General features: G+C 35.1%; 1 protein-coding gene across 1 annotated transcript; it reads right to left on the minus strand.

The window, feature by feature from the left end:
* Positions 1-285: 285 nt before the first annotated feature.
* cracr2aa (calcium release activated channel regulator 2Aa) lies at positions 286-27,710 on the minus strand. The gene is made up of 18 exons (XM_067390092.1): positions 26,268-27,710; positions 20,467-20,719; positions 17,752-17,863; positions 17,416-17,605; positions 14,658-14,804; positions 12,054-12,144; positions 11,525-11,620; positions 10,333-10,520; positions 9,983-10,054; positions 9,860-9,905; positions 9,686-9,777; positions 9,107-9,458; positions 8,339-8,471; positions 5,638-5,719; positions 5,372-5,486; positions 4,448-4,549; positions 4,132-4,208; positions 286-1,563 (listed from the first exon to the last, which is right to left on the minus strand). Exons 1-18 carry the CDS (start codon positions 26,432-26,434, stop codon positions 1,479-1,481), a joined length of 2,400 nt encoding a protein of 799 aa, XP_067246193.1. The 5' UTR covers positions 26,435-27,710; the 3' UTR covers positions 286-1,478.
* Positions 27,711-27,944: the final 234 nt, after the last annotated feature.

A 27,944-nucleotide genomic window follows, 5' to 3' on the forward strand; every position in this document is an offset into this window, starting at 1 on the left:
ATTTATTTAAAAGGGAGGTTTTGGAAACCAGCCCACAGTGTAAAGAGTATCTGCATATGGCCTGTTTATAACGTTTTTTGTTTTGTTAATTTGTTTTTTTTTTTCCAGAAAAAAAAAAAAATACATGAAATGTCTGTGCATTAAATAGTTTATTTAAACTGGTAAAACCTGTTTAACCCCAGGCTGAGCTTTCAGAACAATATTTGAATTCTTATTTTCTAGTGTTCATTGTTAGTTGGCATGTAATGCCTCCTCTTGCCATTTCCTTGAAAGCACGAACTGGAATTAATGCAAACATAGTATTCTTTATTACAACATTTCACTCAAAATACATTTCTATTTAATATTTACACATTACACATGTGCATATTAAAGCCGGCACCTTTACAAGACTACATGAGTGTGAAATCATCTAAAACGTTCACAGATTTAGTGTCATTCTGACCAGCTGTGATAGAGAATCAATGTGTGAATCCACATGAAAGCTCAATTTACAGATCATGACACATATTGTGATTACTGAAGAACTTGATAAAACATAGTAATAAGCCTTATTGTTCATCTCAAATGTGCATAAGTCCACTGTCTGGTGGACAATTAATGCATCCCCAAAAATGGAAGGAAATTATGTTATTTATGGTAAGTGTGCACAGTAACAAAAGCTGCGTGACTTTTTGCACTGATTGAACACTGACTGCATTAAATTACAAATACAAACTACATATATATAACTACATATGTATATATACAAATTACTGTTGGCACAATACATAAAATACAATCAAAAAGTGTTCTGAAATCAAAATTTGACAAAATCTATTTCAATAGATCAATCATTTCAATGTAGCAAAGCAAACAACACTGAACCCTGTTAAAACCGAATCCTCATGCAAACCATCCGTTTGCTTCGTGGCAGTGTATTAAAAAAAATATTCACGCTGCTGTTAGCAAATAGACACATTTTTCAGAATTTGTCTGCTTGCTATGAATAATAAAGGAATAATTCATGATCTTCAATCCATCACATAAGTAATAAATAATACATTTGTGCAAATGACTGTAAACAAACTAGGATGTGTAGGAGCTTTGTTTGCTCATTTAAAATATACTTTCCTAGACCTTCATATTAAAAAGATAAAGTACAACAAAGGTCAATATGAAAATACAGCTTTGTTTACTTCAATAGTGTGACGGGTGATTTAAATGACCTTAATAGGGACACGTCTGATGAATTCTAGTAAATGTACAAAACTATAGTGCACTACTTAAAGCCCTACATCTAAATGTTATCATAAAACTCATCAGTTTCACACTATAAAGAGGTACTGGTTTATAAAAAAAAAAAGGACAAAACATTTTTAACTCTATAGTGGTCATACAAAAATGCAAACATAAGAGAAAACAGTAACATGAGAGCAAGAAACACCAGATCAGCATTAACACCAAGGTTTCTGTGAGTGTTTATGGATGGCTCTCTACTAGCAGCAGGACTTCTTCTTAGCTGTGCTGTCTACTAGTGACACGGTTTTCTCTTTTTCTCTGTCCTCTTGTTCTTTCAGAACTCTGGCAGAGAGAAAAAAAGTGTCTCAACTTATAAGGTGCAGTACAATGCAACACAATAATAATGTAGGAATAACAGCCTGGCTGAATCGTTAGTGCTGAAAATGTATCATTTTTGCTGTTTGAGATGCAATTGACCCTTCGTCGGGAGTTTGATTGACAGGCAATCTAACCAATCATAACAGCGAATCCGCCATCTTGTCCGACAACGCAGTCAGGGGAGTTAGCAGATTAACGTCGGTGGACTTGAAAAATGGTGTGTACTGACGTCTTTTCATGATTGAAACAGCATTTCTTATGATGTTCATTCATGTTTATTTGATACTATAAATTAACTAGTAGGAAGAGATTATCGGTTCACGAGCCGCTTGAACTAAGGCGCAAAAGAGCCACAAAACTGTATTTATTATTTAAATTTCTTTAAAACTGACAAAATTTGATACTTTGTTTTATATCAAAAGTAACCTGCTCTGTCTTGTCTGTCAATGTATTTTTCACTACGTGACATCATGATGTGTGTGGCGGACATAGCAACAGTAACTAAAGGGGGCGGGTCTTTACGAACGGTCAATTGACTTTTCCAGGTATTAAGAATTGTTATGCCAACAGTCTATTCACTTACTGAAGCATACTGCACACAAAACTGAAAAAAAAAAAAAAAAAAAAACCTTTTTTTTTTTTTTTTTTTTTTTTACTAAAAAATAACTAATCACTGGATTTTAAGCTTGTAAACTAAGGTAAGTGGCATAAAAATACTGAAAGTAGAATTATATATTTCTTTCTGTTACAGTGTGTGTTTATGTAAGTGAAATAATCTGTATTTATTTGTTTTGCATGAACAGACATTCTTATTTGATCTTTTCTATAAAACTGTTCGACAACCAGGACCTCTGTGCCATTTTTTAAATACCAATGTATTATTGTGGTATAATGGATCGCAGACAAACCCGGCACCAAACACGTAAAAATGAAACAAACCGTGGTTGGTTGTTTGTTTTGTGGTTGTCAGGCAGTTATTTCCGGTCTATGGGCCTGTTCATTTTTGTGTTTAAGGGTAGTAGAATGAAAAACAAAAAACAAAAAAAAAAAAACAGTAAGGTCTAGAGACGCAACTTCTTTTAGCCTTAAGCACCGCATTTGCAGAACACTGTGTCATGCACGAAAAATGGGCACAAAAGTCAAATACATCCATCTAGTGGGTGTTTACATAGAAAATCCAAAGAAATTCTGCGTAGAATTTGAATGCAAAAATGCATTCTGTGTGAATAGGGCGGTTCTTGGCCAAATTAAAGTGCAAAATGTTTTAAAAAATACTCCTATACCAATCAGACATAACATTATGACCACCTTCCTAAAAGTATGTTAGTCCCCCTTTTGCTGCCAAAACAGCCATGACCCGTCGAGGCATGGACTCCACTAGACTCCTGAAGGTGGGTTTTGCTTTGTGGCAGGGCGCATTATCCTGCTGAAAGAGGCCACAGCCACCAGGAAATACCGTTTCCATGAAAGGGTGTCCATGGTCTGCAACAATGCTTAGGTAGGTGGTACGTGTCAAAGTAACATCCACATGGATGGCAGGATTCAAGGTTTCCCAGCAGAACATTGCCCAAAGCATCACACTGCCTACGCCGGCTTGCCTTCTTCCCATAGTGCATCCTGGTGCCATGTGTTCCCCAGGTAAGCAACGCATACGCACCTGGCCATCCACGTGATGTAAAAGAAAACATGATTCATCAGACCAGGCCACGTTCTTCCATTGCTACGTGGTCCAGTTCTGATGCTCACGTGCCCACTGTTGGCACTTTCGGCGGTGGACAGGGTCAGCATGGACAACCTGACTGTTCTGCAGCTATGCAGCCCCATACGCAACAAACTGTGATGCACTGTGTATTCTGTCATCTTTCCATCAGAATCAGCATTAACTTCTTGAGCAATTTGAGCCACAGTAGCTCATCTGTTGGATCGTACCACACAAGCCAGCCTTCGCTCCCCACTTGCATCAGTGAGCCTTGGCCGCCCATGACCCTGTCGCCGGTTCACCACTGTTCCTTTCTTAGCCACTTTTGATAGATACTGACTACTGCAGACCGGGAACACCTCACAAAAACTGCAGTTCTGGAGATGCTCTGACTCACTTCAAAATCTCTCAAATCCTTACGCTAGCCCAATTTTCCTGCTTCTAACACATCAACTTTGAGGACAAAATGTTGACTTGCTGACTAATATATCCCACCGACTAACAGGTGCCATGATGAAAAGATAATCAGTGTTATTCACTTCACCTGTCAGTGGTCATAATGTTATGCCTGATTGGTGTATACTGTGATTTTAAAAGAACTTCGTCATATAAAAAAAATTGTTAATAAACTCTGTTACAAAAGGTGTCCTTGTTACGGTGTAATTATACATTTAAGTACTGAGTAATATCAATTAACAACATGTACTCACTATAAGGTTAGGAATAGGGTTTGGTTTAAGGTTAGTTGCTTGTAATTTGCATTGATTACTGTTATTACTACAGTAAGTACATAATGTGTAAAACTAAAATAAATTGTAACAATAAACTCTTACCTTGCCATGTGAATCATGGACTCTGTCACATTGTGGTTTGAAAAAGCACTGCACTCATAGAAAATTAATTGAAAGTCCTGAAAAAGTGAATAAAATGACTAAATAAGATATGTTAGTATAAAGGGTCATTCAGTATGGTACTTAATGTTTGCCGAGTATGTAAAACAGTAACTGATAGGAAACCACTTCATACATCTCATCAAGCTACAAACTGATTCTCCATGTCTGAGTCAGTTCTTTTACATTTCAAGAGCGCAATGCTTAAAATGTTTAATGGTGATCCATGAGTGCCACTCCAGGGCCCAGATTCACTCACCTTGGCTAATTTCTCTCCTGTTCCCAGCGGAATTTCTCTCTGGCCATCTAGATCGGTCTTATTCCCCAAGAGCATGATGGGAATGTCCTCACCTGCTCCCTCCTGTAGTATGAAAAATGACAACCACTTCCCATTAGAACCAATAAAAACTGCAGTGTTGATACGGTTTAACTTGAAATAAGCATTTTAATCGCTTTTTTGGTTAAGATATACTACCGTTCAAAAGTTTGGGATTATTAATATATCATGTTTTTGAAAGAAGTCTCTTATGCTCTCCAAAGCTGAATGTATTTAATCAAAAACACAGTGAAAAAAGTAATATTATGAAATGTTATTACTATTTAAAATAAATGTTTTGTATTTTAATATATTTTAAAATGTAATTTATTCCTGTGATGGCAAGGATTAATTTTCAGCATCATTACTCCAGTCTTCAGAGTCACATGATCCTTCAGAAATCATTCTAATATGCTGATTTGCTGCTCAAGAAAGTTAATCAATGTTAATATCAGTTATGCTGCTTCATATTTTTGTGGATAATATATATACCTTTAGTATTCTTTGATTAATAGAAAAAGCATTTCTATAAAGTTTAAATCTTTTGTAACAGTATAAATATCTTTACTGTCAATTTTAATAGCTAATTGACATAAAAAAAGAGAAGGAAAGAAGTGTAAAACCACCAACTGCTACTTGCTACTACTAGTCGGAAGTAAGTAGTATATATAATTTAAACAGAAGAGGCATGTTTTATTGGACAAAATATTTCTTTACCCTTTATTTCTTTTACCCTTTCTTTATTTCTTTAATATTTCATTAATATTTAAATCAATTTCGCAGACAAACTTCATTTTAGAGGTATATGTGTAGATAAGCATACATTTGGTCTTATACTCATAAAGAAAGAGGAAATGAATGACTCACCTGCACACTGGCTAACCACTGCCTCACTGCTGTGAAAGTCTGCTCATTAGTGATGTCATACACCACTACCACACCATCGGCCTTGCGAAAAAACTGCTTGGTGATGCTGCGATACCTGACGACGGAAACCCACAATGAAACTTCTGCATTAACTTTTGCATTCATCTGTTATCTTAGTAGACACAATAGCAACAAAACAACTAGGTCTCTGATAACATACGCACTATAATTCATTAAACTTGTTTCTATTAGAATATATCACCCACCTCTCCTGTCCTGCTGTGTCCCACATTTGCAGGGCTACCTGGCTGTTGTCCACTGTCAGAGTCTTCACACTGTAGTCAATACCTGCACACACATCACACAAATGAAAGAAGTCAGTCTGAAGGAGGAAGAAGGGGGTCTGGCAATTAATGTCTTCATGCTTTTTTTCCATCCCAGAGGAAGCTCCACACACACAAGCCCTGACTAAAGGGCAGATGGAATTGATTTGAGGTTCTAGTCCATACCAAGTTATTGATAAATGTTTCAAACCAGCTAAATACAGGAATCATGCAAATTGGACATATTATGTTACAATGTTTTTAAAGGTGCCCTTGATTAAAAAAATTGAGTTTACCTTGGCATAGTTAAATAACAAGAGTTCAGTACATGGAAAAGACATACAGTGAGTCTCAAACTCCATTGTTTCCTCCTCCTTATATAAATCTCATTTGTTTAAAAGACCTCTGAAGAACAGGCGAATCTCAACATAACACCAACTGTTACGTAACAGTCGGGGTGTACGTTCCAAATATTTGCATATGCCAGCCCATGTTCCCAACATTATGAAAGGGATTACACATCTGGATCTGCACAGCTGAAACATCAGACTAGGTAAGCAAGCAAGAACAATAGCGAAAAATGGCAGATGGAGCAATAATAACTGACATGATCCATGATATCATGATATTTTTAGTGATATTTGTAAATTGTCTTTCTAAATGTTTCGTTAGCATGTTGCTAATGTACTGTTAAATGTGGTTAAAGTTACCATCGTTTCTTACTGTATTCACGGAGACAAGAGCGGTTGCTATTTTCATTTTTAAACACTTGCAGTCTATATAATTCATAAACACAACTTCATTCTTTATAAATCAATCCAACAGTGTAGCATTAGCCGTTAGCCACGGAGCACTATCAAACTCATTCATAACCAAATCTAAACATTCAAATAAACACTGTACTTACGCGATTAGACATGCTGCATGACGAACACTTTGTTAAGATCCATTTTGAGGGTTATATTAGCTGTTTGAACTTTTTTTATGTTGTTTAAGGCAAGTGCGAGCTCTTGGGGCGTGGAGCACCAGATTTAAAGGGGCCGCGTACCCTGAATCGGCTCATTTATAATGATGCCCCAAAATAGGCAGTTAAAAAAATTAATTTAAAAAAATCTATGGGGTATTTTGAGCTGAAACTTCACAGACACATTCAGGGGACACCTTAGACTTATATTACATCTTTTAAAAAAAGTTCTAGGGCACCTTTAACTTTCCATACTGAGACACAGTTACTTTGCAAACAAAATGGGTCAAAAACTACAGTGATATTCCTTTTTTTTTTTTTTAGAACCATGGTATTCTTTTTAAAGTACAATGTAAATGGTATGGTGCATGAATATGATAATCAATCAGTGTCATAGCACATATCAAAATGTGTGGTATTACAACATCATGGTATTGCCACAGTGCTATTATGTAAGCCGTTTTATTTTATTGTAAAAATACATTAAATCATTTTTTAAAAATTCGATTTTTTTTTTATTAAGAAATTAATTTTTTATTTAGATATTTATTTATAAATGTTTATTAATTTATATTTAGAAATTAATATATTATTCAGAAAGGGCAGATTATTATTATATCAAAAGTGGCAGTAAAGACTTTAATATTGTTTAAAAATATGTCAGAAGTCGCAGTAAAGATATATTGTTAATATATATTTTAATATTGTTTAAAAAAAACATTTTAAATAAATGTTTCTATTCATCAAAAATATTAATCAGCACAACAGTTTTCAACATTGATAATAAGTTACAATGATTCATATTAGAATGATTTCTGAAGCATCATGTGACACTGAAGACTGGAGTAATGATGCTGAAAATTCAGCTTTGCATCACAGGAATAAATTACTTTTTAAAATATATTAAAATAGAAAACAATTATTTTAAATTGTAATAATATTTCACAACACTGTTTCTATGTCATCTATACTACTTTGGGTTCAACTTTATATTAGGTGGCCTTAACTACTATGTACTTACATTTAAATTTTAAAACTTTAAACATTTAAAACTTAATTTAATCATTTGATACAGTGCACTTATTGTGTACATACATGTTTTTACATTGTACATATTTTTTAAAAACACCTGCATGTAATTACATCTGCAATTAATTTCTGTAATTACATTTATAATTACACAGTTGACCCATTCCTTACACCTTACCCCTACCCTTAAACCTATCCATATCACCAAAGCATTCCCTAACCTTACCCGTATGCCACCTCAATAGCAGCAAAAGTGTTTTGCAATTCAATATATACCCAATAAGTACAGTGTACTTATTTTTTGATAGTACATAGTAGTTAAGGCCACCTAATATAAAGTGGGACCCTACTTTGTTATATTTGAAACAGTCCTGACTGTGTTAAAGGTTAAAATCAAGAGTCAGCAAAACCTCAACGTTGTGTGAGACTAAATATCTTTTAACAGTGTCACTGTCATCAGCATGTCGAAAATGAACAGAAGCAACAACACGGCGACAAGTTGTGAAACAAGCTGTGGGCACACACCCAAAAAAATAGCTTTAGAGCAACCTTTTTATTGAACTAGTGCTTTAATAGTGCTATTTAGGTTAAATAAATCAAAATACCTATAGACACTAGCAAACATTAACAAGTAAATGGAAGGCCACTGACCTACAGTAGCACATGTACCAGGGTGGAAACAGTCGTCACAGAAGCGACGTAAAAGAGATGTTTTTCCCACGCTGGAATTCCCTACCACAACGATCTTAAACAAGCGATCTGGACCTAAGATGGACACTTCATCCTAGAAAAGAAAAAAAAAGACACACAAGATTAATGGAAACGGAAAAAAACGCTCATATTTTATACCAAAATTAGCATTTGTCATGCACCAAATGCAAGTACATTGTATTTTGAATTGTAATAAAAATGCCATTCTTTTAGTAAAGTAAAAGGATTGCATTTACTGATATCAAGCAAAATACACCTAATATCTACTACACACTTAAAAAAAATATAAAAGGTGCCAAAAGAGGGATTTTGGGTTCCCAAAAGAATCTTTTAGTCAATAGTTCTTAAAAGAAACATTGCAAAGGAGGCAGAGATGTGCTTCTGAGCTGGCATTTAAGTGTTTTTTTTTTAAAAACTGCTGCTCAGAGATTTTCTGAGGTGGGTCAGAGTAGGCATGATTTTATCTGGCTTTAATGCAGCATTGTCTTTACACATGCACCTCATCTGTGTGTAGTTAGTGTGGCTAAAGGTAGTTTATTAATCTTAAGAACAATTTTCCACATTTTTGTGCAATGGAAAAATCCAATGAATATTAAAGGTTCTTCAATGAACCACTGAGGCCAATTAAGAACCCTTTTTTTAAGAGTGCACTCATTTTGAAACCTCAACAAGTGTCCAAGGTTTTGACCAATCAAATTGTATTCTCACCGACTGGACTGTCTCTTTGCCCACAGGCTGTCCCCTGGGTGAGGTGGGCGTGTGTGAGACTCCTAGTGGTGGTGAAACAGAGGTTGGAGTGCTGGTTGTGGGGTAAATATTGCTCATTTGGAGATCAATGCCCTCCTCCATCTCCTCATCTTCACTCCATTCTCTGAGCTGGGCCTGATAACCCTGCTGAAGGAGTTGGGGGAGGGGGTCCTCCTCGATTGAGATGATCCTCTGGAGATGGTGTTTTGAATGAGTTCGCCCATCTACTATGTCCTCCAGGTCCATGCTGTGCCCATTTACACCAATTGTGGATTTCCGCTTAGAATGAGGCAGAACTTCTTCATCCTCGTCACTGGAGATGACAACAGCCACATGTATACTTACATTTATTTACCAAAATGACATGAGCAAGATCTTTAAGTAGTATCTTTTTTGATTACTCAAAATATAAAAATCAAGAAAACATTTTATTGACATCTTCACTTTTATCTCTGGAGAATCAAATCCTTTTTGATTTTGCAGATTCACTGTATCTTTTTTTTCTTGAGTACCGTTGAGACGGTTTTCACAAAGCCTTACCTCTTGAATGACTGCTTCCGCTCAGCGTGATTCAGAGTAATTGATCCAGACCTTTGTGTCCATGAGAGTTTTGCAGCAGAGGTCTTTGGTTTCTGAGAAACAGCAAACAATGACTTGAAATAGTCAAAATGCAGTATCAGTACAATGTCTTATATAACATCTATATGAACCTACTTGATAGCACATGTCTCTTTCATCTCGTAAATGTTTGTTCATTTCCCTAAGAGGAATTAAATAGAACAAATTTCAATTCTGGGGAAACAAAGACCTTCTTCTTCATTTATAGTCATTTCTTACCTTAGCAAATCAAGCTGCTTGAGAAGACTTGACCTCTCTCTTTGCAGGCTTTCTGTAACCCTATAAATCTCCCTGTAGAAAACACAAACTCTTTTAATGACAATGAGTTTGGCACAAGATTGACAACATATCAAACAAGGGACATAATGTATGAAAGCTAAATGAACAGGTATTATGAGAAACCAATGTTAAAATAAATTAACTATACAATATACAGTATAGCAGTATCTCTTTTGATTGCTCAAACTACAAATATCAAGAAAACAGCTCTGTTTATTGGCATATTCACAATAAGCTTTGGCTTTCTAGATGATTTCCTAGTCAAGCACAAAATGTCATAACACCCTCACATCTCTCGCTCGTCATGCAGTTGTGAAGACTGTTCCTGCAGCAGCATGAGTTGCTCCTGGGCCAGGCTCAGCTCCTGGGTGGTATTTTCCAGCTCACGGCTCAAGTCCTCATTATATTGTTTGAGTTTGACGTTCTCCACGGCCGTCTCTCGTTGCTCGCTGTGCAGCTCTCGACACTGACGCTCCAGCTAACAGAGGCACATCACACATGTACACACAAATGAAACAATCAGAACTCGAGCTATCATCGAAAACGATTAAAGCACAAGAAGATCTTTAAAACATGATGGATAACATGACCATCAGGTTTTACGCAAATGCTCGGCATCCATGCCAGGCATATTTACACCTCTATCTAGAACTGAGATGGCCTTGGAAGTGTTACTGTGAATGTTTGGCTAGGACATTGTGGGGGGAATGTTTTGATAAGAAAGCTCTTGCACTCATGCTTTTACAAACAGCTATGCTGCTAAATATAGACACAAAAAGGACACAATACCATGTCTATAACCAAACATACATGCAGTACCAAACGTCAGCTCTTCACATAAAAGTCAAACACATTAGCACAGTCAGTTTCGATCACTTGTGCACAAAGTTGCATTGCAGCAATAAAGAGAGTAATTAGTTTCAGTTGTTCACAGACGAGAAGAGAAGAAAATGAAGCTTGTAATGAGAGAAGCAAAGGAAGCATTAAGCCTTGTTACTTTCTATTCATTCATTAGCACTGAAAGGCTTTTGTTTATTGTTTGTATAGATCAGTGTTTGTTTTTGTGTGCGTCAGCAATATGGCTTTCTGAAATATGAACATAAATTTCCAGCAAATGATAAACAACACCTGCTGACTGTGTTAAAAAAATTGAGAAGAATGTAAGTCAAACTTGAGTATTAAGATTTATATTTGAGCTAAACTTCTTAAAATGAAGATGTTAATTTTTTCTTGAGTATAAGTTACATCAGGATTAAAACTGTTTCTGGAAATTATCTCACCCTCTGTGTATTAATTTTATTATTATTATGATTATGATTATTATTATTATTATTTACTGCATTTTGTTGCCATTTCCTTAATTTTATTATACTACAATGTATTATTCAAATAGTGAATGGACGAGCAATTTCTTGATACATTTTACTAGTTAAACTGGTTCAGTAACTACGTAAACAAGCAAAGGAATTAATTTTGACCAACCCGTTTCTGTTTGTTAGAAAGCATTTCCAGTTCTTTCTCCTTAATGGAAAGTTGATGCTCCAAGTCTTGACTGCGAGACAAGAACCGCTCGGAATCCTGGAGAACATAAATTTATAAACAGTTTACCATGATTTCCACCAAAAACATAGTAACAGTTATTGTTTGTTCTACTGTAAAATCACAACTTAATTTTTTTATTGCAAATAGAATTACAAGAGCCCAGGAACCAAATATCTCATCAAAGGAACATATAATGCAATACATTTCTTAATCTCCAAAGACCCTATATAGTAGTGTGTGTTGCTATGGGGTTGCTAGGTGGTTGATATGGTGCTCTGGGTCATTTTTTATTGGTCAAATTCTCTAATCTCTATGGTCTCTACATATGCCTCAGATCCCTCCTTCAATGGCCATTTTATATTCCTCATTTATGCTGTCCTTAAAGTGCACAATTTGAGGTTAATGTTAATACACTATATACTCAGGGTTTGGGATTTGTTAAAATTACCAATTTTAATAATAGTTTCACCTCTAAGAGTATCCTGTCTTTCTCATTCTTGATCTGTTGCTCCATTTCTTCATACAGCCTCTGGATTTCATCATCATGTGTCGCCACTTTCCTATTAAAGATGTCAGGATCATTCAAAAAGCTTTTAAGTCATTTGGTCATATCAACGTATTAAACACTTTTCAATGCATTCATGGAATGGACGTCATTCAAAGAACATTATTCTATACAATTTGATTCAGAAGAGATTTCTCTATTTTTAACACGTTCCCATTTTTTTGGGTTTGCTAGGGAGAGAATATTAAAGGCAGTCAGAGAAATCTTCTAGGAGAAGAAGCAGTATGATATCATCTTTCATTTACAATAAATGCCATGCTCATGTGATCACTGGCAGGTCAGACTGACATATTTCAAAAAATATGTCTTTAAAAGCTACAGTAGACATGGTTATCCAGCCTCAGTACATGGTCTCCATTGTGGTTAAAAAATACACATAGTATTTCGTACATTAACAGGGATCAATATATTAGAAAATTAAGTGTTTCTCATAATAATGTGTGCATTTACTGTTTTCATTAGAAACATAAAGAAGTCTATTGGTTTGCTTGTAATATATCCTTTAAATGTCAACAGAACGCTGCTTCAGGCTTCAGTGCCTCATGATCGGGTGTGTCTCATACGTTCTGAAAAGTGAAGCCACGGGCTCTTTGATCGCCCCCTGGAGGCTGGATGCAGTACAGGTCATAAACCCCGCCCTCTCAATGCAGTCGAATGAGACTTCAGTGAAAACTTAAAAATAAATTCTGCTTCAAATAAAATTTTCTGAAAGATGGTTTTGGTCATTTAAGGTAGTTGTTATAACACTGATATATATTCAATTGTTCGTTTTTGTGATGATTTAGATTTTAGCTAGCAATTTGATGCTATAAAAACGGTGCGTGTCGTCATGATTCGAAGTTGATTGACAGCTTGTCTGAGGACTGTCGGAGCTTCGAGGGGAGATTGAAGATGTATTAACTAACTGTTCATTTTCGATTTCTTTGTTATTTAACACCAACAAAATGAGTTGTTCAGCAGTAAACTGTACTAACCGACCTACAGGATCTGACGGATCACTGAACTTTTTTTCTGTAACATCAAATGTGGGCGTTATAAGCTAATTAATAAATGTTATTAGTTAAGATAACACACCTAATGTTAACCATGTCGGGAAAAAGCAGGTGATCGTTATCTGGCAGTTACTTATTATTTTTATGGGTATAAAATAATAATTAGCAGGACAAAACTAATGATAGCTTACTCTAATTACAGCAATTGATCTCCTGTAACGTTAGTTGAACTTGATTTAAAATGGCAGGACCGTTTCTGACGATTTAGAGTTGTTTCTAGTGGCATATTATATTGATTTTATCTACTGAAAGTTTCAAAAATATTATTGCTCTAGAAACAGAATAGCCTATTATTTTATAGGTAGACTTTTAAATTGTGTATAATTTTTATAGTCTATTTAAAATACATGAATGATGACGCAGTCGTCTGGGCGGAAGTTTGATATCGTGACTCCGCCTCCGGCTCAACTGACGATTCCTTCTGCGCATGCCCAGGCTCCAAACTTCTTTTTTTTTGACGTATTGCGTAACGTGTCAGCGCCCATTCATCAGCCCATTTTGGCTTCAGTTCAATACAATGGAAGGAAGCGGCGTCGCGGCGTCCATCTTTTTTTACAGTCTATGCTCATGATCCTTCAGAAATCAGTCAAATATTTGATTAGAATCTCTGATTTGGTTCTCAAGTAACATTTTTTACTATCAATGTTGAAAACAGTTGAGTTGCTTAAAAGTTCAGGTTTTTTTTGTAATTTAATGCATTCTTTGATTAAAATTATTAACCGACACAGGTGACCCCAGACCTTTGAACGGTAGTCTAAGGGTGTGTTCACACTTTTCACTTGAATAAGTGTGAACCCTAACCATCCGAACCCTGGTGCGCACCAAACAAGTGGACCAAAACCACTGAAAACATAGGTCTTGGTCCGCTTTCAAACTAACTCTGGTGAGGTTCAACTGAAATATGAACGCAACACGGCCCAAAACAGGACATGATGTCACACGATGCGACCCTAAAAAGTTTTTTTCTCGTCATTGTCGCCCATCACAGTTCGGTACAGGCATCAGAACCGTATCTCCTCGCAGCAGATTTTCATTTGTGTGTGTGATGGAGGATTCCCGATTCCTCATTTTTCAGTTCAATCATATGTACTCACGTACAGAGAGGGCATTTAGCCCAGCAAACAGCATTGTTTTGGATGTTCGACAAGTTTTGTCGCACAATTTACGTCATATTTTTTTTGTGTGTATATTTACAGTAGGTTCAGTGATAAAAATGACAATGTGAACACTAAGCAAACCAGGACTAAATGTATAATTTTCTTTTTTGGTCTGGACCAAAAGAACCAAGAGAACCAAACTACAAGTGTGAACACACCTAGTGTTTAAATACTGAATTTTTTTCAATTATGGTAGTACTTCAAATGTCTTGTTTCTATATGAGAACAAATGTAACATCTTATTTTTTAAAATGCATGATGCATTAAAAGGAACAAAAGGTGCTAAAGTGACATCTGACCTTTTAAGAGCAGTCTCCATCTCTTTCTTCTCCTGGTTGGCCTCTTTGATCTGATAAGTGACCCTGGCAAGGAATTCCTCAAAATTGGACAGGAGGTGAGGCTCGTCTCTTCTGAGTTGGGCCCAGAGACTCCGCACCTCTCCTGGACTGAGACATCACAACACACTTCCTGCATCATATATCTCATCAAATTATTGTTTGTTAAAAAAAGGAAGCAAAACTCAGTGGTTTTTAAAGTTTGTTAAATGTTTTATCTGCACATGATCTAAGTTTTATCTACTGTAGTATCTTGCATCACACTCCACAAACAATGTGCTCTAACAAGCACTACACTATATTAAATGTTTAAAAACCATCTATAAATATACCAAGGCCCAATGTAAGATTTTATAATGATGTTTTTAGTACAGTAACCTTGGTCTTGGAAATAAATGATTTCACAATCATAGCTCTATGTAGAAATATTAACAGGATTTTCTGTAGCAAAGAAAATATCAATAGGTCTCCTGAAAGGAAATCAAAATTACACATGTGTCTGTGGAAATAAAACTTAAACAAAAGCTTAAGTTTTTAATGCCGTGTTGGCTAATGCCGTCGTGCCTTCTAATGTCTTGTGTTGTGTTTTGTTTAGCAAAATCATCTGCTGAAGTCTATTGCAGGTATAGATATTCATACATGCTTCTATATGATTGCAGACATACTGTACAGTTAACTTGTTCTCAAATGTTCAAAGACCGGCTTAGACCGTTCCAATATGGCGGATAGCTTACGTATAGCGGCGGCCCAAAGAAACAGCCAGTAATTAGGCATCTATGGTCATGACGGCTTTGTTTCTAGACAGACCGATAAAGAACGTGACATAAATCCAGGAGAATTCAATCAATCCAATGACGACTTAGAAATTCCTGAAGTATTTCCCATTTTGTGTGCCTTCAGATGTTCAGCCAGCAGTCGGTGGGCATGAAGTCTGAGGCTGAGACTAGAAATGCATATCAGAATCTAATCTAAACTGTCAGCTCCCCTTTGAAAAAGCAATAACCGTACACAAGGATTAAGGTTAGTCAGAAGGATGAACTTTTATAATTGATGTCTTCCACCATCACTGTTTGCCTTTTAGGAGTGGCGGTAGTTTGCTGAAAGTGCATCCGGTCATGCGTTAAAAACTCACCATATGGTCAATAAGAAGACCTGTATTAAAATCCCTTGGTCTTATCAAAAGTGCCTTCCTTTGAGAATGTGCGGTCTCTTATTTATTTATTTTATGTCATAAGCAGAAAAAGGTTATTTTTATGGCAAACTCAAAGTAAAAATAAAAAAATCATAATAAATAATTATTATATATATATATATATATATATATATATATATATATATATATACACACACACACACTCACATCCACACAATAATTTAATATTTTTCTTACAACAATATAAAAATTCTATAAGCTCTTTCAGTTTGATATTTGATATAAAATCTAAAATCTTCCCCGGAGAAAGGGGAAAATGCAATTATTAGCACCCTTTTATTCAATACTTTTTCCAAACTCCTTTTGCCACGATAATAGCTCTGAGTCTTCAACTATAATGCCTGATGAGTTTGGAGAACACCTGACTCATTTTCTTTAGGGGTTCTTTAGGACCTCCAGCAAAACAAATAGGCCCACAACATTAAAGATCCAGCAGTCTATTTAACCGTGGGCATGGGGTACTTTTTATCCATATGTACACCAAACCCATCTGGTAGGTTTGCTGCCAAAAAGCTCTTTTTTCTTTTTTCTTTTTTTTCCATCCGACCATACAAGCCGGTCCCGTTTGAAGTTCCAGTCTTGACTGACAACTGAATATGCTGGAGATTGTTTCTGGATGAGAGCAGAGGATTTTTCTTGAAACCCTCCCGAACATCTTGTGGGGATGTAGGTGCTGTTTTTTTATTTTTTTAGGCTTTCTGAGACTCAAGACTCAACTAATCTCTGCAATTCTTCAGCTGTGATCCTTGGAGAGTCTTTGGCCATTCAAACTCTCCTCCTTACCGTGCATTAGGACGATTTAGACACACGTCCTCTTCCAGGCAGATTTTTAACATCTTTAGTTGATTGGAATTTCTTAATTATTGCCCTGATAGTGGAAATGGGGATTTTCAATACTATTTTCTTACAGCCACTTTCTATTTTCTGAAGCTCAACAATGTTCTGCTGCACATCACAACTGTATTCTTTGATTTTACTCATTGTGATGAATGATTAAGGCAATTTGGCCTTTGTGTTTCCTCATGTTTATACTCCTGTGGAACAGGAAGTCATGGCTGGTCAATTTCATGTTCATGATCACCCTGGTGTGCTAAAAAAAATGCAAATATGAATGGAATATATTTCAGAGATATTTTACACATAAAAAAATTATAGGGGTGCCAATAATTGTGGCCAACGTGTTTTGGAGAAAAACATTTATTTCATAATGTGATTTCCTTCAATGAAAAGTAACGATTTTTGCAAATTTTATGAATTAAAGATCAAAAGGATAAACAATGCAGATTTATTTTTATAGTCACCTTTGATCATATTTACCAAGGGTGCCAATACTTCTGACCACAACTGTATGTGTTAAACATGAAAGCAGTATCAAAGAAAACTTACACTAATGTAAAAACCCTAAATGAAATGTATAACAACCTAAAAATGAAGATCAATTCAATTCAGAATCCATTTCAAATGTTGGTAGATTTTCCAGTAAGTGTGGCTGACTGAAATTACACTCACTCTTCAAAGATGTTGCTCGCCCCCAGATTCTCCATTAGCATGCAGAAGTGTTTTTCCTCGTCCTCCTCTGCCCTGCTGATTCTTTCCTCCCATTGGCTCTCGTAGAGCACTTCTGGAGTCGTTCTTGAGACTGACTCCTCACCTGCATGCAGCTCTACTGATGCCACACTAGGGCCAAACATAAACTCACCTGAATAGACAAACACATTAGCAAATAAATGATATAGACTACCCAAAATACAACATATAGTATCAAATCAAGGATTTTTTTTTTTTTTTTTTAAATGACTGCTGTATGGATTCAAATCTGAACCGCCAAATGCAATGCAAACGTACTAAATCCAGAAGAGAACTCCTCAAAGGTCAGATATCCATTGGCATCCGCATCCAAAGTGTCAAAGACGTTCTCAAGTTCCTCGGCACTCAGAGGAAACTCTCCATTTAACCTCTACAACAACATGACAAATGATACTGACATGTTATAAGAAGCACAAACGATAAGCAGATTAACAAACAGATTTTTTGAGTATAAACAAACAGATTTTTTTTTTATACATAAAATAAAGTTTTATTTAAGTTTAAACCACCAATCAAATATAATCCATTTAATCGGTCTTACAAAGTAAATCAAAATTCATAAGGCACGAACTTAATGTTATTATAAAACCAAACTAAACCAAATTTTCCCCAGTTCTTTACCAGGTTATTTGTGTCATGACAAAAGTTTTAAACAAGGCTGACGTTTGACACCTTTAAAATAACACAGGCTGTGTCTTTCAGTGATCAACCCAGTTAACACACAGTAAGAATGTTACTATTTTTAGGAAGCAAATAACACACCCTTGTGTGGGAACCTGACAAATGTTTGCTCAGATATGCTCTGGTATCAGCTGTCCCATAAAGCTCCACATATAATTCTCTGTGTGACTTTAGCGTGGATTTTTGGCTTTTTCTGTACTTGTAAAAGTCAGTTGTAAATGCTGATGGGCGTGTGAAAACATTTGCGTAAAGATGCGCACAAACTGTGAGCCATCACCCAGTTCCTCTGCAAACCAATGTGACAGCTTCTAACAACAGTAATAAAACTCTTCCTGTGGCTTTTCTGACAGCCTGAAAGTTTAGAAAAAGCCGCTCTTTGAAACACCATTACTGTTGTCAGCATTTTCTGCCAGACCAACATGTGGTTGACCCATGATGCAAGTTACTATGCCAAAGACGTAAATGTTTTGTCACAGTTTTCACAATAGCATATTCACAAAAGGTTTAATAGAAAGTTTTAAATCCGTATGGATTTGTAGGATCCATTTAATCCAAACAGGTTGAACTAATAAGAGGCATCATTTAAATAAAGATGAGGAACCAATGTTTATTAATGCATTTTCCATTGGACACTGGATCAAAGCTGTGATGCTTTTGAAAGGGGCTCTTCAGAGCAAGGACCGAGAGCGTGACTTCAAAGGAAGCCTGTACAATCAATGGAAGAGGTGATCAAATCTGCACAATAATACAACTGAAGGGGTGGTCTCAGAACGCCCACCCCAATTCCAGGACGGTCTCACATGCTCCTCCAATTCTGAAAAGAAGAGGCTATATATAAATATATAATATTTTAATAATATATAAAGTCCAGTCCAGTCCAAAAGTTTGGAACCACTAAGATTTTTAATGTTTTTAAAAGAAGTTTCGTCTGCTCACCAAGGCTACATTTATTTAATTAAAAATACAGTAAAAAAACAGTGATATTGTGAAATATTATTACAATTTAAAATAACTGTGTACTATTTAAATATATTTGAAAAAGTAATTTATTCCTGTGATGCAAAGCTGAATTTTCAGCATCGTTACTCCAGTCTTCAGTGTCACATGATCCTTCAGAAATCATTCTAATATGCTGATTTGCTGCTCAATAAACATTTATGATTATTTTCAATGTTGAAAACAGTTGTGTACTTTTTTTTTTTTCAGGATTCCTTGATGAATAGAAAGTTCAAAAGAACAGCATTTATATGAAATACATATAAATACAAATAATTTTTATTTTTTTGAAAAGAAATTAAAGAAATGAATACTTTTATTCAGCAAGGATGCATTAAATCAATCAAAAGTGGCAGTAAAGACATTTATAATGTTACAAAAGCTTAGATTTCAGATAAACACTGTTCTTTTGAACTTTCTATTCATCAAATAATCCTGAAAAAAAATATTTTGTACAATTGTACACATTAAGTGTTTCTTGAGCAGCAGATTAGCATATTAGAATGATTTCTGAAGGATCATGTGACACTGAAGACTGGAGTAATGATGCTGAAAATTCAGCTTTGCCAACACAGGAATAAATTACTTTGTGAAATATATTCAAATAGAAAACAGTTATTTTAAATTGTAATAATATTTCACAATATTACTGTTTTTACTGTATTTTTAATTAAATAAATGTAGCCTTGGTGAGCAGACGAAACTTCTTTTAAAAACATTAAAATTCTCAGTGGTTCCAAACTTCTGGACTGTACTGTATATTATATATATATATATATATATATATATATATATATATATATATATATATATATATATATATATATATATATATATATATATATATATATATATATATATATATATATATATATATATATATATATATATATATACACACTATGATCAATTGGTGGAATATTCCATTTTCCAAGACTGTGGGAACCATTAAAAAAAAAATCTTAAGTTTTTTTTGTAAGGTAAAAAGAAAACAATCAAGTTTCAGTACAGAAGCATGTTGTACTTCATTTGTTTCAAGACCAAAAATTGCAAAATACATTTAACAAACTGTATCTTTAATTCTTTTTTTTTTTTTTTAAGTGAACTACTTTATTCAGATCGATGTTTATGTTCGGTCGCAAGCAATCAATCAATTCAGTTCAAGGTTCGCAGCTGAAACAATGGCAGAAGAACCATATGATTCAATAAAATTTTGGGGGTTTTCATTTTTCTTTACCTTTAAAGCTCCAGGCCTAATCACAAATCATACGGACATCTAGTTCCCAACATCCTTACCTGCATATCCCGTCGTGTAATGAAGCCTTTGCCCTCTATGTCACAAATCTGGAAGAACTCTCTGGTCTTCTCAAGCACAGCACTGCAGTTGCTGTCATTGGCCGTCCCCTGCCTGTCTTCTCCCCTACGATGGGACGCCCGATCCACCTTGGAGCCACAGGTGTTGAAGGTGGAGAAAGATGCCATGGCGTCCATGTGTGTGTTTATGTGTGCGTATGTGTGTGCGAAGTCTCCTTTCTCACATGGGTCAGCCCTTGACAGAAGAGAAGAGTAGAGAGAGAGAACAAAGCTTTTGAGTTACACCACATCACATCCTCTTAAAGCGCCGCCGAGCGCCATCTCTTAGCAACCATCTCTTTAATTAGACAATGAGGGCACTGAGATGGGCACAGGAAAGGAAAGAGCATTAAAAAGAAAGAGAAAGACAGATTGAGAGAAAGCGTCAAAGTGTATATTTAGACAGGTTATGTTTTGAGTACAGAAGGTCATAAACTGTCCATTTTCTGAATTCAGAGAAAGTATCATTGCATTTACAGCTCATTTTATATGTTAGCTGAATTGTCATAAATTGCTACATTGACATGAAATTATATTAAACAGGAGAAACCACAGAGGGACCTGTTTTCAAATCGCTAGAGAGCTGTAAAAAAAAGAGACCCTGCATTTATAGGATTTGTTTACTATAATGTATAGGCCTACATACAACTGTTTAAAAGATTGTGGTCTGTAAGTTTTTTGTTTTTTAAAGAAATTAATACTTTTATTCAGCAAGGAATTGCATGAATTTAATTGATCAAAATTGATAGTAAATAAATACTTACAAAAAAGTATTTCAAATAAATGCTGTTCTTTTGAACCTATTCATCAAAAAGTTCCAATAAATAAATACATCAGAACAACCGTTTTCAACATTGATTACATTGATGTTTCTTGAGCAGCAAATCTGTATATTAGAATGGTTTTTGAAGGATCATGTGAGACTGAAATTTCAGCTTTGGTATCAGGAATAAATTACATTTTAATATATATATCAAAATAGAAAAAAAAAGTTATTTTAAATTGTAATCATTTTTTCACAATATAACTGTTTTTTACTTATGTTTTATATATTTGTCAAATAAATGAAAACCAAACTTAAAAAAAATAAATAATAATAATACAAAAAAAAAAAAATACAAAAACTATAATGTAACTATAGACATTTTCTGTCAGTGGTGCATGTACAGTAAAACTTGCTGCCACAATATTAGGATGCTGTGAGTGGTTGCCAGGGTGTTTCTATGTGGTATTCAAGATGTTCTGAGTGGTTGTTATTAACCATAGCAACATGTTATTAATAATCCCAGCTTAAAGGTGCTCCATGTAAGAATGACAGCTAGTGGTTGAAATGGGTACTGCAGTCCAAATTCAATATATTGTTTGCCCCACCCCCTCTCCTCAGATTGTCGCGGGTTGCGAGTTTGAAGACACGCAACAGGAGCGAGCTAAATTGACATTGGAAGGCGAGGAGACTTACACACTATAAGATAATTAGTTGATTTATTGACTTATGATGAGTTGATATCGTGTTTTAATATGCTCCCATTCATAGAGATTTTTAGATGGATGCTGAGGCTTTTTAAGTCGGGTAGAATCTGAGATCTCTGACCCAGTTTGTTCGCTGGCTTCCATGGCATGTGTTTTCCGCTAACTGGCAACCCGGGGTGGCGAAATACTATTGGGTAAATTGGCAACATGCGGTCTTGCACAGACCGAAACAAAAACACAAATTTCAAAGTAAAATAACTAAATAATAAATATCTGAAAACATATTATGGTATTTTTATGCTTTAGTACAGTCAAAAACGTACATAGAGCACCTTTAAATTGGTATGTCCAATATATGGTGTGGTGATGTTGTCCACTTATAGGGGCCGTTTACAAGACACTGTTTTCAACTAAAAACGGAAAACTTTTTATGCGTTTGGCTGTTCATAAACACAACAATGGCGTTTTGGGGGACTGAAAAAGCAAACTTTTAAAAATGGGTTTCAAAGTGCAAGTTTTTGAAACTGATATCGTTATTGTCTCTGAGTAAACTACAAAAATGCGAAATTGTGAAAACAGTGACATCATGCGTATGCATATTACATGTTCAGTAATGTTTCTTTACAAAGTGACATTGCAAACTACATTTTCGCAAATCCATGATCTGTACATGAATAACGCAAAGGAAAAACTTTTCTGCTTTTAGTTCATTAGACAGCTAGTAGGATAAAGCCAAAAACTGACCATAGATGTTCTTTCAAAAATGTATAATCTTTGAATAAAAAAAATAATTTGAAATGGAGACATTTCCATTCAAAGAATCCACTACAAACATTGCATCTTTAAATCTTAGCAACTCTAGTGGGGTTTTAGTCACTAAGAACTTCAGAAAATTCTAACCAGCTTGGTAAGGTACTGTGATGCAAAATGAAGCAAGCAAATGAAACAGAAGATATCAGAAATACATTTATGATAATGATTGCACCTCTGGGTTTCTTGACAGACATATTGATTAAAACTTTTGTTTGCCCGTCATAACAGCTTGTATATGTATAATATTGCTTTCTGTTGTCTAACAAGAACAATCAAACTTAATGAGCACTTCAGCGGCACAGAAGTAATTTCAAAGCTTTTCTGTGACATCTCCTTGATTCCCTACAAATTGAGTTACTTGGCTGTAATATTGCAAGTAAGGGTTTAGAAGGAAAACAGTTGTATTATGTCTGTGTAAAAATGTGTTTATCAAGCAAAAATATTAGACATTAACAACTTATTTTTATGCTTATCCCATGTTTAGGGTGGTCAGCTACATAATATTTCACAACTTAAGCCAATGGACTTGTTCAAAGCCTAATGAAAAGTTATCTAGGTTCCCTATAGTGATTGAATTGTTTTCCCTATACATTGTCATACAAGTAGTAAAAAAGTGAAATTGTCCTTTAGTCTTTCTGTGATTGAGGCAGATTTTTATTTATTTTATTTTATTTTTTCCGATAAGAAGACAAGCATATAAACTGTGATGGAAACACATTTATTGATTAAATCCCCCGATGCGAGGGGGGAAAAAAGGATGTGATTGGATAACTTGAATAACCAATGGAACAATTTCAATGCACAGCATCTCAAATGTTGGTTTGGTCATTCTGAAATGCCTGAAATGCCATCAAAATGGTTGGGTATGATTACCTCCCAGAATTTTCTCACACAATTATATTCCCAAACGCCAGGCACCTGCTTCCAAATGCAAGATAACATGACAGATTGCGTTTCATCTGCGCACTCTGAGGCACAAGTAATTTATGATGTAGGAAAAAAAAGAGCCACAGTGGCTTCCGCGATTACAACAACTTCCATTTTTATTTCAGATATTTTGCACCAATTTTCCAGGAAGTGACGATTTTGTTTTCTTGAACACATGGGATGGAAACAAATGTTTTATGCAATATTCCAAATTTTCCAAAATGAAATTTGCAACTTTGGAGGGAAACATAGGCTACTTATTGTTAGTAATTCTTTAGTACTGTACATATGAACGTATTCACTATAAAATGGCTTTAGGATGGGTTTTTAGTAAAAACATCTAGAGAGAGAGAGAGGGAGAGAGCGAGAGAGAGCAGTCAGTCCCTGGCTATCAAGAATAGCAGAAACTAGAGGACTGGAACACTGTTTCTCTTATTAGTGGAATACAGATGTTATTTGTGCAGTGACCACAAGTTAAACTTAATGGGATTGATGGGAGCTGACAAGCCATGCCACAAATACAAGAAGAGCGATGCGCATTTTCTCTGGGTATTGACTGGGAGATCCACAAGTTTGCTGTTTCAAACTTCTGAGTGCAGTGAAACCAAATGATGCTATCAGTGGCCTTAGTAAACCTGACCAATAATCACAAACTCCAAACTAGCCCACTAAGAAAAGACCAAAATCATGTCAGCCACAGGCAAAATTATGTCACAGAGTCTTCAACAAAACTTGATCCAACTCATTTTGGGGGGAGGGGGATGTGTTAAACACAATATTAACTGAACTTTAATCAACGAATTTAACATTATGAAGCCAAGGAACAAAGATATATGCTTCATTATACCTTCCACATTATAAGCTGGGTCATTCTGTTTCAAATCAACCAAATTTCAGAAAATTCCCCTGGCGCAAATTTTTAATTGTTCATATTTTTTTTCTGAAGAAAGACAAACATAAATAGTGCTGACAGCCAAAATAATACATGTCATGGATGAATATTTATTGAGTAATTCACTATTTTGTAGAGGGGGGTCAAAACACCAATTTTCATTTGAGATTTGGAGCCAAACTACAGGGAGGTAAAAATGACTTTAGAAAGATGGCAGCATCATTATGTTATTTATTTATTTATTTTTTACAGATATTGGTATTTATATTAGTTACATTTGTTGACTTTTTCAATCTTTGTTGCATTATATTCCAATGGTGACAATTCAAAAAGGGAAAAAAGCAGTTTTCAAAACATTTATTCTGATATGTTCATTTTTAAAGGCACTATTGTTAATTCCAAAATATATTGGACTCTCAATGCGGCTCCATTGGCAAATTGTTTAACTTTACCAATTTTCAATGGTCAAAAACCAAATATGGATGAATTTCCAATCAGCTGATACTTACTGTATTTTAAAGAGGAATGTTTAAAGAATAAATTAAACTAGGATTGCATCTTCTTTCCCTCAAAACAACTAAATTAAATGTACCAATTTTAACAATATTTCAGTACCAAAAATACACTGAAATGGCCAAGTTGAGGCACATTAAAGGTGCCCTAGAATTAAATATTGAATTTATATTGGCATAGTTGAATAAGTTCAGTATAGGGCTGCACGATTAATCGCATGCTATTCTCACGCGCATTTCATCAGTAAAGCCGGTTCCCTGATTGCCGCTAAATCGCCATCACCTGCTTTCAAATGAAGCGGCATTTAATAGACAGAGCCGTAGATCACTGAAAAGCCACGCAATATCGCGTTCATATCGCAGATGAATCGCCTGCGATAATGAACGCGATATTGCGTGGCTTGTCTGTGAACTACGGCTCTGTCTAATAAAAGGCGCTCCGTTTAAAAACAGGTGATGGCGATTTAGCGGTAATCAGGGAACCGGCTTTACTGACGAAATGCGCGTGAGAATAGCATGCGATTAATCGTGCAGCCCTAGTTCAGTACATGGAAAAGACATACAGTGAGTCTCAAACTCCATTGTTTCCTCCTCCTTATATAAATCTCATTTGTTTAAAAGACCTCAGAAGAACAGGCGAATCTCAACACAACACAGACTGTTACGTAACAGTCAGGGTGTACGCCCCCAATATTTGCATATGCCAGCCCATGATCAAGCCATTAGACAAGAGCAGAACGTCTGGATGTGCACAGCTGAATCATCAGACTAGGTAAGCAAGCAAGAACAATAGCGAAAAATGGCAGATGGAGCAATAATAACTGACATGATCATTGATAACATGATATTTTTAGTGATATTTGTGAATTGTCTTTCTAAATGTTTCGTTAGCATGTTGATAATGTACTGTTAAATGTGGTTAAAGTTACCATCGTTTCTTACTGTATTCACGGAGACAAGAGCCGTCGCCATTTTCATTTTTAAACACTTGCAGTCTGTATAATGCATAAACACTACTTCATTCTTTATAAATCTCTCCAACAGTGTGTAATGTTAGCTTTAGCCACGCAGCATAGCCTCAAACTCATTCAGAATCAAATGTAATACATCCAAATAAATACTATACTTACATGATCCGATGTATGCAAGCAGCATGCATGACGAACATCTTGTAAAGATCCATTTTGAGGGTTATATTAGCTGTGTAAACTGTGTTTATGCTGTTCAACGCAAGCGCAAGCTCCGGGGGAGGGGGAGCACGAGAATGAAAGGGGACACAACCTATATATCGGTGCATAGTTAATGATGCCCCAAAATAGGCAGTTAAAAAAAATTATTAAAAAAAAAATCTATGGGGTATTTTGAGCTGAAACTTCACAGACACATTCAGTGGACACCTTAGACTTATATTACATCTTTTAAAAAGAAGTTCTAGGGCACCTTTAACTTCCTTCCAGAGATGTGTACATTTAAATACAAGTATTGCAGCAGCTAAATAGCCATGTTTTACATATTCTTAATAACATTAATTTAACTTAACTTAATATTCTTAAGTTATTGACCTTGTTTTTGTGTGAATAAATATTTTCAATTTTTAACATTATTTGTTCTTCAGACAATCAGGCAACAAGGATTACAACAGAATGTACTAATAGACCTATCTATGTGTAAAAATAAAATAATGATGCAGCCATAATGTGACACTAAATTTTAGGCGAAAATTGTTATTTTGACCCTGCCCTTTAAAAAATAGTGGATTATTCAGTAAATACATGCAAGTACATGTAATTATAGGCCAGACTTAAAATGCAATATTCTGTTTTTGAAAGAAGTCTCTTATGCTCAAGGCTGTAATTATATTGATCAAAAATACAATAAAACAGTAAAAATGTGAAATATAATTACAATTTAAAAATAACTTTTTTAATATATTTGTATACAAAAATATAATAAAAAGTAATTCATTCCTGTGTTGGTAAAACTGAATTTGCAGCAACATTACTCCAGTCTTCAGTGTCACATGATCCTTCAGAAATCATTCTAATATGATGATTTGGTGCTTACTGTTATCAATGTTGAAACGGTTGTGCCGCTTAATATATTTATGAAAACCATGACACTTTTTTTCAGGATTCCTTGATGAATAGAAAATTGAAAGAACAGTATTTTTTTAAAGTAGAATTTTTAAACATATATATTTTAAACATAAACATATAACTACAGGCAGTTTTGGTCAACTTAATGCATTTTTGCTGTATCTTTGCTGAATAAAGGTATTAAAAAGTTGATCTTAGCCTATTGAGTTGTCCCTTCACCAGAGCTACTCCTCCCTTTGTGAACGTCCTTCAGAAGGAATATCATTACTGCTTTGCATACAACATTTATCTATGCCGCCATGCTAATAAAGAGAACACTGTGCTGTATTACAAACAGTTTAGTTTCACTTAAAGAGTTAGTTCACCCAAAAATGAAAATTCATTCCATACTCGTAAGACCTTCTTCAGAACACAAATTAAGATATTTTTGATAAAGTCCGAGAGGTATATGACTTGTCCAAAGACAGCAATATAATCAACACGTTCAAGGTCCAGAAAGGGACTAAAGACATAGTTAAAACCGTCAACGTGACTGCAGTGGTTCAACCATAATTTTATAAAGAGACAAGAATATGTTTTGTGTGCAAAAACAAAACAAAAATAACGACTTTATTCAACAATATCTTCTCTTCTGTGTCGTTCTCATACACCGTTTAAATCCAGCGCTTCCAGTTTCTACATCAGAGCGCAGACTCATTATTGGCTGGCCAT

This window comes from Chanodichthys erythropterus, chromosome 7 (assembly GCF_024489055.1).
Source record: "Chanodichthys erythropterus isolate Z2021 chromosome 7, ASM2448905v1, whole genome shotgun sequence".
Classification (NCBI taxonomy): domain Eukaryota; kingdom Metazoa; phylum Chordata; class Actinopteri; order Cypriniformes; family Xenocyprididae; genus Chanodichthys; species Chanodichthys erythropterus.